The sequence below is a fragment of the Phascolarctos cinereus genome, unplaced genomic scaffold, assembly GCF_003287225.1.
Source record: "Phascolarctos cinereus isolate Bilbo 61053 unplaced genomic scaffold, phaCin_HiC Scaffold_1;HRSCAF=81, whole genome shotgun sequence".
NCBI classification, from domain to species: Eukaryota; Metazoa; Chordata; class Mammalia; order Diprotodontia; family Phascolarctidae; genus Phascolarctos; species Phascolarctos cinereus.
In genome coordinates this window covers 62,350,117-62,360,942 of record NW_027555514.1, presented here as the reverse complement: position 1 = coordinate 62,360,942, position 10,826 = coordinate 62,350,117, and the positions used below count along the sequence as shown (strand labels likewise).

The 10,826-nt window shown below is 39.7% G+C and overlaps 1 protein-coding gene across 4 annotated transcripts in view; it reads right to left on the bottom strand.

Annotated features, from left to right (window-relative positions):
- The window catches only part of LOC110202245 (rho GTPase-activating protein 21-like), a 185,180-nt gene that overhangs the window by 139,346 nt on the left and 35,008 nt on the right, over positions 1 to 10,826 (bottom strand). For 3 of the 4 annotated variants that reach the window (XM_078151950.1, XM_020978252.2, XM_020978251.2), the window contains 6 exons: positions 8,116 to 8,274; positions 6,517 to 6,647; positions 2,687 to 2,842; positions 2,527 to 2,605; positions 1,852 to 1,925; positions 10 to 1,769 (listed from right to left, as the gene is read on the bottom strand). In XM_078151950.1, the coding sequence (XP_078008076.1) occupies positions 1,668 to 1,769; positions 1,852 to 1,925; positions 2,527 to 2,605; positions 2,687 to 2,842; positions 6,517 to 6,647; positions 8,116 to 8,274 (701 nt within the window). In that variant the 3' untranslated portion in view covers positions 10 to 1,667. Of the gene's footprint in view, positions 1 to 9; positions 1,770 to 1,851; positions 1,926 to 2,526; positions 2,606 to 2,686; positions 2,843 to 6,516; positions 6,648 to 8,115; positions 8,275 to 10,826 lie in introns of those variants that run through there. The other variant, XR_013485737.1, reaches the window with a different exon arrangement.

The window sequence follows — 10,826 nt, the reverse complement described above, 5'->3', positions numbered from 1 at the left end:
AGATTGTGAGTCTGGGTACCTGAAGGATGGTGGTTCTCTCAACAAAAATAGGGACATGTGGAAGTTGGGGAGGAAAGATAAGTTGTGATTATCTAACACTGAGTTTAAGATGGCTGTCAGACAAGTACAGTCTGAAATATTCAACAGGCAGTTCACGATGGGGGTCCTGAATCTCAATAGAGTACCTGGGGCTGTATATTTACAGATGTGGGAGTCCTTCCTAGAGATATCTGGTCATTCAAACCATGGGAGATGATGAGGAAAACCTAGAGAGGAGAGCATATAGCCAGGAGTAGGGGATGGTGAACAGTTTCAAATACTTCAGAGATCAAGTGAAAGCATGTATTGAGACCTGAAGGAAGATTGGGAAGAAGTCTTTTGGCTTGGCAAACAGATCATCTGCAGCTCTGGTTTGTGCTTAAGAGGAAGGGCAGAGGCATGGGTGTAGACAGCTTTTACTAGAAGTTTGCTTATGAAAGGGAGAAAAGAGAAAGTACACATAGCTTTCAGGGATGCTGGGGGCAAGGAAATTTTTTTTTCCCTCTTGAAGGGGAGGAGAGTAAAATACATTGTAGACAGGAGACAGTGAAATGTAAGAGAGAGGGAGGACTGGTTTTGAAGGGAAGGGTTACCTCTTCATCAGAGATTAGAACTGAAGCAAAGGAGGAGAGACGAGAGGATTTAGAGTCAGAAGATATTCTAGCTCATTTTTTAGAGCAGGAAATTCAGGCCTTAAAGTAAAGTAACTCATTCAAGGTCACATAGCAGGTAGTAGTCAACAGAACTTGGATCTGTACCTCAGTTTTTAATTTAACTATACTGTTCTATCTAAGTAAAACCACATTACTATTGTCTGGCATAATATCAAAAAGGAAATCAAGTTCTTTTACCACCAAGAAATCTTCATGCCCCAAAGATGTAAACTGCTGCAATGTATACTACTAACTGAGAAAGAAGCATATCAAGGGTAGGCCAGCCAAGAAAAAAAGGGAAAGAAGTGCTGGGAGAAGCCACGGATCCTTTTTTTTTTTTTACTGGCAGATACCAGAGGCAGAAAGAAGACCAAACTGTGAAGGGTTTACATAAACAGGGGGCCTGGTGCATATCTCAGCATTCCCTGTACTGGAAACTTTTTTCTTTCTTTCTTATTTTTGGTTTGTTTTTGCTTTTTGGTGAGGTAAAGGGGTTCAGTGACTTCCCCAGGGTCACACAGCTAGGAAGTGTCAAGTGTCTCAGGTTGCACTGGAACTCAGGTCCTCCTGACTCCAAGTCCAGAGCTCTATCCACTCTACCATCTAGCTGCTCTTGGAAACTCTTTTTAAACTACTATGTTTTTAAGGTTCAAAGTCATCCATCACCTCACAGTTCTTTCTACTAATCTTTCCCACTCCTATCATACTGACCCGGCAATTATGAGCTGTGTGAAGGCCAGGAGATGAGAAAGACAGACATATCTAAGGAGTAGGAAGAAAAATATCGGAACCATCAGAACTAGTTTACATCTGTGCCCTTTCCTTCTGCTGTTTCTAGATCTGGGGACCTGGTTAGTGACTAAGCCAGCTAGACAAATTTGTGCCCATTCCTTTTCATTAGCAGTCTCCTTTGAATTTTGTGATATACACCATAAGGTTTGGATTGAAAACGTGAAAGAATATTTCTAGAATTCTTTATTTACCTACCTTGTTTTTTTCTGAATTTTCTGCTACTGTCTTCAGATGAGCAGAAAGAAACTTAAGGGTTTCGTAATGATGTTCAGGCAAATCATGAATCTGTAAAAACATCATTTCAGTGATAGATTTAAAACTCGTAAAACTTTCTGTTGTCGTCCCCAAACTCACCAATAATACTCACTAGTCTTTTTAATGTTTTAAGACGCTCCAGGGGATCTTCTTTCCGAATGGCTGCAATAAAGTCCTCGTATTTATCTGGCAACAGAAAGACATTTTTTTCTCAACTGATTAGGCGAAATGTATCCTTCGTATTGCCAACAAAATAACAGGTATTTCTTTAGAGAAAAAGAGTGGGTCTGAAGTAGGTTTAAAATTTAGGCCTCCAAAATAGCATCAATTTGAATGAGAACTATGTTCAAGTAACTTAGAGTGCAAAAGTTCCATGAAAGCAGAAACTTTGCCTTCACCATAACTCTCCTTTTCCTGCCCTCAATACCAACCACAACATCATCTCTATCTCTATGTATAGCTTTATTAATACGTGTGTGTGACATGCTCAGCAAGGATTTGTTGATTGACTAAAAACATGTAAATAAAGGTCATGTACACTAACATGTTTAAAGATTCTGTCTGGGGAGAGTAAGAAATGTTATTCTGAGCCAGAAATAAGGAGGAGCCCAACAATGTAGCTTGGCTGAATGTCAATAAACTTGTTTCCATGGATTCTAAATAGCGAAATTTACCACCCCCCCCAAATCCCAGTTTACTACCAGAGAACTTTACTTTCTTTATACTTTTCTTTAAATTAAAACATAGGGGTAGGACAATTAAACTGATTTTACAGAAGATAACTTACCATTTGTGAAGAGAGGCTCAGGGAGTTTTCTGAAGAACAGTTTCAGCAGACTGCTGATAACATTCAAGTCTTGCCATTTCTAGGCATGCAGAAGGGAAATATGTAATATGTCACAGTCACCATAACATTCTGAAACATGAAAATGAATGAATGAACTTACATCATCCTGTAGATTGATGTCAGCCATTCCTTTGCTGAGTTCTTCTTGCATCCTATAGATGGCAGCATGATTTCCAGGAACTCTATAAATCCCTGTATGGTGAAGTCCTCTTTCCTTAATTAACTGGCAGCAGATCTCAACTATGCGTGGAATGTACTACAAAACAAAAAGAGATCATTCTTATTTTTAGAGGCCTCACATGATCATATTAAGCTATTATTTATCTCTACATAAAATATGTTTCTCAAAAAAAAGATTTGCTCTTTAGGTCATGTGGAGAATCAAAAGAATAGTGAGTTCGGTTGTAGCTGAGTTAAACATATTTGGACTGCTGAGATGGAAATGAGGATGGAAGAGGGGAAAGAGTTATCTGACAGAGTAATTGGTGTGGGAGTCTGGAAGATTTAGTTTCAGAATCCTGCCTTCAGCATTTATTAGCTGTGAGAATGGTGGGCCAGTGACTTCCCTCTGCCAAGACCCAGTTTCCATGAAAAGGGTCTAATGATGACTGCAGCATCTTTTTCACAGGGTTGTTATTGTAAAGCTTTGTAAGTCTTCAAGTGCCAAATATGGTTGTTCTGATGACTGTCAAACGACTGGATATGTTCTGGCTGGGCAAAGAACACTACAAGTCAGGCAATTAGCTCACGAACAGAGTATGGGAATGCAAATTGCTCTTAAAGAAGGTCAACTTTACTTCAGACTTGAAATCTAGCTTTTTACACACCTCTCCCAAACACATATTGATTTAATGTCTCAAAAAAGATATTGGCCTGCCAGCTGTTTTCTAAACTTGGCCTCTTGTTGAGGGCAGAGACTAACCAGGGGACTGGCAGGGACAGGGGGCGGGGTTTAATGGAGAGAGGTAGCTGCTCAAATGAGGCTTGCAGGAAGAACAGGACTTCCAGAGGTTCACTTAGGGATGTCACTCTGGCTTGAGTGAACAGATGCTCGTAGCACATCAAACTTCAATTTGGGGATACAAAGTTAGTATACGTCTATACGGAGCACAATCCTAATAAAGTTTCAGAAAACAACAGGCAGGCTTCCAGAAATGATAGTGTCTTTAATGTAATCCATCTTTGTGGTAACTAATGGCTAAAAAGGGTAGCGAATGCAATATTCTGCTGCTTCTTGACTATCCAAACTGTTTCCATTTGAATTGTCTTAGGAAGATTCTGAAGATCACCTGGCAAGATAAGGTACCCAGCAACTGATGTCCTCTCTGAGGCTGACCTGCCAAGCATTCAAATCCTACTGCAGAGAGCACAGCTCCCATGGGCTGGCCACATTGTGCGAATGACTACCATATGTTTGCCGGAAAGACTATTTGATGGAGAACTAGCACAAGGCAAATGCTCACGCACAGGTTAGAAGAAGCAGTACAAGGACACTCTCAAGGTTTCTCAGAAGAACTTTACTATCAATTGTGAGACATGGGAGATGTTGGCACAGGACTGCCCAGCCTGGTATGCCCGCATCCAGCATGGCACTAGGCTCTCCATGAGCCAAGCAGAAATGCAGGAGCACAAGGGAAACGTGACATGTGTGCGTTTAGAGATATCTCCACCCCAAATGTTCAAATGGACTGTTTGTTCCCAGTCTGTGGTAGAGCCTTCCAAACCCATATTGGATTGATGAGCCACAGTCAAATACACTGTCCCTTGACACCAACATTGGGATGTCATTGGTCCTCCTTGAGTACAAAGGTGGAAACAACAATAAAAACCATTTGACCAACTATCTTCTCTAATGTTGTTTCCCACATCTGCATCAAAATCATCCAGGATTCCGTGAAAGATTTCTCAGGGATAACTTTGTTCAACTTTGGATTAGTAATTTCAAGGGAAGCATAAGACAGACAGATGTGTGCTTGCTCGAGGAGTTCGGCATTGTCATGAAGTACAAGAAAAGAAAGTGGTGGTATTGGTGGTGAGGTCCTCCAGATGCTCTTGTCCAAAGACGGCACTGAGCCGAATGAAATTTCCATGTCTTTATACAGAACCTCCTAAGTGAGATCTCTACTCTCTCCAGAAAGTAGGCCTAATACTCCATACAGGAAACACTGAGTCGAAGAAGTAGAATGTCTCCTGGAGACTGCAATATGCATTTGGATGGTCAACCTGGAGAACTAGCCTATCAGTACATTGATCTTAGATATTCTAAGAGGACAATGAGCTGACCCCAGAATTGAGCAGAAGCAGAGCAGGCTGGATTGCCTTTGCAAAACCGGACAGTTTTTAATAACCTCAGATATTCCCCTGAAATAAAATCTCATCATTTTAACATCAACATTAACATCAACAGCAAAGACCATAATTTCATGCAGAAATTAAATCAAAGTAAATGATAGAGCTCGGCAGAAAGTCTCTTAGTCAGCAAACATCTGCCTTGATAGCCAAATGTTGAGAGATGGCTCCTGAAGCCAACACCAAGTTAGAGTATAAACTCATTAGTAAAATCTTTTTTAAGAAAAGGATGGCAGATGATTACTGTCAGCTTTGTCTCGTAAACCAAAGGAGAGTCACTAGACAGTAACACCTATCTAAAACATATTACAATTAACTATTTCATCCATCAAGGACACTGGGATCACCCCACCTGGAGCTTAACATCACAATCTCCAAGACATAGAAGAAGTAGAAAAGGCTTTAATGAGAAAGTAGGAAAAGTAGTCCTACTGGGACAAGTATGTCATTAATAGGGGATGTTGGTGGTGATGATATCAATTTCTAAGGATGTTTGTTGAGTGGTGGTTTTTAAGGTATCTAAGGAATGGGGTATGGACAAAATCTCACTCTGATGAAAGGTATTAGGCAACATGAGGGTTTTCACAAACGATATCTGACAGTGGAGCACATCTCAAAATTAACTGAAATTCATAGAGAAGATAATATCTTATTAACAAACATAATGTTTATTAATTATGAAAAAACATTTGACTCATGAAAGCAAAATGCTGTCTTCCAGGCTCTTTTCCAACAAGGTGTCTCCCACCGAGACACCATCCTCATTTTATTTTATTGACAGCTTAAATCACTTTATTTAATCACCCTCTGATCAAAAGCATCCAGTGAGGCATAAAACTGGAGATATGTGCTAGTGAATTGAGCAAGTTCAGCGTAGAGTCAAGGGGGAAAAGGGACCCGCTGTGGATGCTGAGAGGTTCTACACATGGTCCTGTTTGTAGATGACATCCTGTTCATTGCCTCAAGCCACAAGACATTGCAGAGCCTCCTGCAAGAGATCTGCAATCCCTCAAAGGAGTTTGGCCTGACCATCTGTGCAGGGAAGACCAAATGGATGCCCAGACGCCAACATGTGTCTGAATGGACACCTACTGCATCTGTCCAATGGGACCTATATCTGGGTCCAGAGATGAAGAGGAGGATGAGAGCAGCTGGACTGCTCTTGGAAAACCGCAAAACCTTTTTGAACAACCCCAGGCTTCCAAGTTAAGGAACATCCAAAGGTCAATAGAGAAGTGTAGGTTGGGCACAAGGAGGTTACCCATTACAAAAAGGAAATTATGTACACATTAAGAATGTCATGGAAAAAAACATGACACACAAAAAGATGAGGTGGTCACTGAAGTGAGGGCAAGGGATTACCAATGCATACCTTGTACCTCCAGTGGGAGCTACAAAATGTCAAGAGAATAAAAAGTAAGGCCCCTGTCATGGGTGCACACCCTTGCCAGGGGCCAATTTACGGAAGACATGGACAACCATCAGAGATTGTTCCCCATATCACTGGAGGGGGGCACCCACACTGATGAGGTTACAGATGCTTTGGACGATTAGGGTACAAGCAAGGCTTTTGTCTCCTACCGGATTCGTGTGAGCTGGCAGGCAGTCACCAAGGGTGACCCCAAAGGTTCCTACAGGCTTTTTCGGAAGTGTTTTGTTCTTAACGTTTGCAATGCCTTTTCTCCACGTGCCTTCTGGAGGACTGGTGTCATCTTTGGTTATTGTTGAAAACAAGGAGGTCATACATTGGGGGAAAAAAGAGGGGAAACAAAATGTTTGAATCATAATTGAAATACATGGACTATGTTGGCTTAAATGGGATCCCTTTAACATAAAAAAGCACCAATTAACAATGTTTCAGTTCATCCTAATCCACCTCTTGTCTTTCATTACCAAATGGAAATTATTTTCTTCCATGTATTTTAAAATACACGGAGAGTTGTTTTTCATCCCTTTACAATGCGAATTAACGCTGAAGTTTTCAATGAAAAAAATTACACAAATGTTCACAAAGTCCCTATTATAACTAAGGTAACTGTGCTAGAAATACAGAGAAAGATTCTTGAAATATTCTAGATCCATGATCTTCTACTACAACATCTTTAAGTTTTTAATACTCCAGTCTTTATCTATACACACACGCATGCACATATATGCGTGAGTACATGTGTTGACAGTCTGATCTCTTTTTTCTTGGACTAGATGTGTAATACTATCAGCAGATGGAGCTCATTCTAGAAATACAGATTCCTGCTCAGAGAGAGGCTTCTAGCCCTCAGAGGTTAAGAGTCACACAATCAAGGTCACACAATCTCTATGGGCCAGGGGGAAGATTTGAATTCAAGGTTTTTACTGATTCTGAGGCCAGCTTTCTACCTGTTATTCCAGGCTACCTCCCATTCTTGTATCTAAACAAAAAAATAAAGAGCTGGATAATATGCCTGGGGGCTTTCAGATTTCCACTCCAGATAATATGAGCCCTGTGTTTTCCTGCTAAGGAGGCCTTCGTGAGAGTTTCTTAAAGGAATATTTAAATGATTAGTGCTGGTAGTAATGAATCTTGTTAAGAAAAGATGGAGCCTGAGATGACTCAATTCCAAAGCGGGCCTCTTTAAGTACCACGGTAGCCCATCTAATTTATGTCTATGTGTGTAACATGCGAAGTTCTTCATACTGTACAGGTTTAATTTCTGTATCAAACAATGGGTGTTAGAACTGAATTTTGTACTTGCAGTTTTAAGGAATACATTTTGCTTGCTTTTAAATATTTTAATATATAGACTATCAAGCTACATCTTTTGAGCCCAAGCCTGAAAGGGAAAGTACCCCCAGGTTTGTGGCCCTTATAAGCCAGATAAACCCAACCACTGCCGGTTAGCAAAAAACAATATTTAAGGAAGAAATTTCAAAGTTAAAATAGGTTTAGAACTTCATATTCTAAGTAGTCTTAATCACCAAATGTGTCAAATCTCTCCAATAAAAACAGGCACCTTTACTGAGGAGTTTTCTTTCTGACTCTTCTTTGGGGGAGTGTGGACTCTGAAATTTTGGTTCTGCTTTAGCACCAAGCAAAGTCTGCCTGATACTGAGACTCTGGCAAGGTATTTTTGACAACTGGTCTGCTTTGCTGAAGGAAGAAGAGGTAGAATTGGCTCTAGGCCTTTCTTAATTTATACTTACCATGGTCGTGTGACAGCTGACAGCAAATTAAAGGGGCTGAACTTGGAAGGCTGGGAGGAATCTGTGCTCTAGTGGGCACATGAGAGGTGGATGCTGAAATGACAGCAGAAGCAGGAATATGTGCCACATCCTGATCAATGCTTGGGCTGGTTGGCTCATCTAGAAAGTAATACAATACATTAACCTGTTAAGTGGTGTCATTAACAGAGCAGAAACTAAAGAATAACTTGTTAGAGTTTCTGGGTACAAATTTTTAAAACTGGATTAGTCAGTCATAAATCAACCTGGGAGTGGAGCAGACTTGATCTCATTTCCCAGCGATATTTTAGTAAAGAGAGGAACCAATGACATTTAAAACTGATTATCACCATTGTAAGATACAGCAACGCAAAACATTAAATTGGACCAAACATGTTCACTGCATACAAAGCAAATACTATACAAGTAATTTAGTTTTGAATCCCCACTTTTATAGTTCAGTTTGAAGAACAACTCAGTACCAACACAGTATATATGTAAGGCCTTTTTAGCTTGGAAAAAAGAATCAGCAATTCAATTAATAAGATGATACTTGAAAAAAAATAAGTGACATTATTCAAGAAAGAATTATAAAACAGTGAGAAGAAATCATAAAATTATTTTGGAATTAGTATTTTCATATACTAAATTAGTTCTTTCATTAACTGATTATATAAGGCATTAAAGTATAGCTCCCCAAACTTTACAAAATCAGAAGGGCTAAATCAAGAACAATACTCCCTTCACCACAATTTCAGAGGTACTACAAACATGTTTTGCAATATTCAAAGAAACCAATAAGAGAAAACTTGATTAAAATTGAATTCTCCTTTGAAGAAGTACCAAAACATACAGTTTTACTTGTCAAGCCTCACTGATTGAGCTTTTCAAATGTTCTGAAGCAATTCATGACTTTGTGCAGCATTTATGTGTTTAGAGACAATGAATATATATACATATGTATATGTTTATGAGTGTGTGTATATATGTATATATGCAGGTGTATATACAGATGTATATATACACACACACAAGTAAACATTTTTCCTCAGTGAAAAAATGAAAGTTCAAATACTAGAAAGTCTTCAGTTTGGGGAAATAATGATATATTACCATAATGAATACACCACAGACGTTTTGATTCAACAGATTACAAAAACCTATTAATCATATAAAAGTCAAAATTATGTTTTTAAATAGAATAAAATTCCAAAAGAAGATGTGACCATGTATGTACTACGTCTCTAAAAACATAAATGCCTCCCAAAATCATGAATGGCTTTAGGATATTAGAATGTCAGGAGACAGCAAAGCTTCACAAATGGAATGATACAGTAATTTGTTTAAAAATCCTTTTTTCTTTAAAAATTTGTAAGCCATGTGAAGTTATAGAAGAACACTGATTATTTCTACTTCCTGGAGGTATAAAGGCTAATCCAGTAGTGTGAAACCCAAACAGAATGGAGGTTATTCATTTTGTTCAATATTTCCCAATTGTACCTTAATCAGGTTCAGGCTGCACTTTGCTGGTGTTTGACCCCTTTGTGCTAATCACTACTTGAACAATTAGCTTTAATAATTCTATTAGGCTGATAACTGCCTTTTTGTCACTTCTGGCCATTAGTACAAGTTGAGAATAAATCAGACATGTCTCCTACATAATCACTTGCCCAACGTTTGAAGGTTGTGTGGCCTCTCAATGTTAAAGGATGTTTTCTTTCCCATCACTTGCAAACTGCTTGTGTGTTTTAAAGAAAAGTCACAATTCTGTGTCCTTCACCAAGAAGCAATGTGCATGGACAGTGGGTGGTATATGCACTGTACAGCACCAAAAATTAAAATGCTGTGAAACATTTCCCAATTACACTTGAATCTGGTTCCAGTTGCCTTTGGGGGGCCTTTGAGGGTGGTACCTCTGGTGTGGAGAGCTCTGAAATTAAGCATCAGAGGTGGGACTTAAATACAATTCTTCTTGCCTCTCTATCCATTACAACACACAAGGTTCTATTTTTTTATATGTATAGTAGTAGCATGATCGTTGATGGTAAACCGCATTAAACACATGTGGTCAGAAAGTCAGTGTCCTTGGAAATGTACTGAAAGAGCCAAAGTTAGTCTAAAGTATTCTCCCACGTAGAACAAAAAGAGCTTGTCAAGAAAGGCTGAAGCAGCTCCAAAGGGCTGCTCTGCCTTGGAGGCTCTATCCATTCATCGACCCTATTGCAGGGAACGGCAGTCAATGCTACATCCTTGATGCAAGGATGGGGTTTGTGAGCCAATTCTAAAGGGTAATGAGAGTCTAAACAGATTCTACATACTCCCTGTAGCTTCAGCTGGATATAATCAATGATGCCAACACAACTCCAGGTTACTCCTGAGGAGCATGGGTTTCATCTTCACGGACGCAGGCAGGATGGGCACATTCCTTCTCGACTCTATGTGGCACTGGGCAAGCAATGACAACTCGACCTCTGTGAGGTCACCAGTCAAATGAGGGCTTTAGGTGAGACCCTCTCTCAGCTCTGCTTCTGCTTTCAACAAGGGAGAAGGCAGGAGATGCTCATGCTTAGATTTCCCTAGTGACCATGACATTGTTCTTTCTTCACTAAAGCATCATAAGACTGTAAAGAACTGCACAAAGCCCAGTACACCACAGAGATGGAACCCTCATCGTGACCCATGAAGCAGCAAAC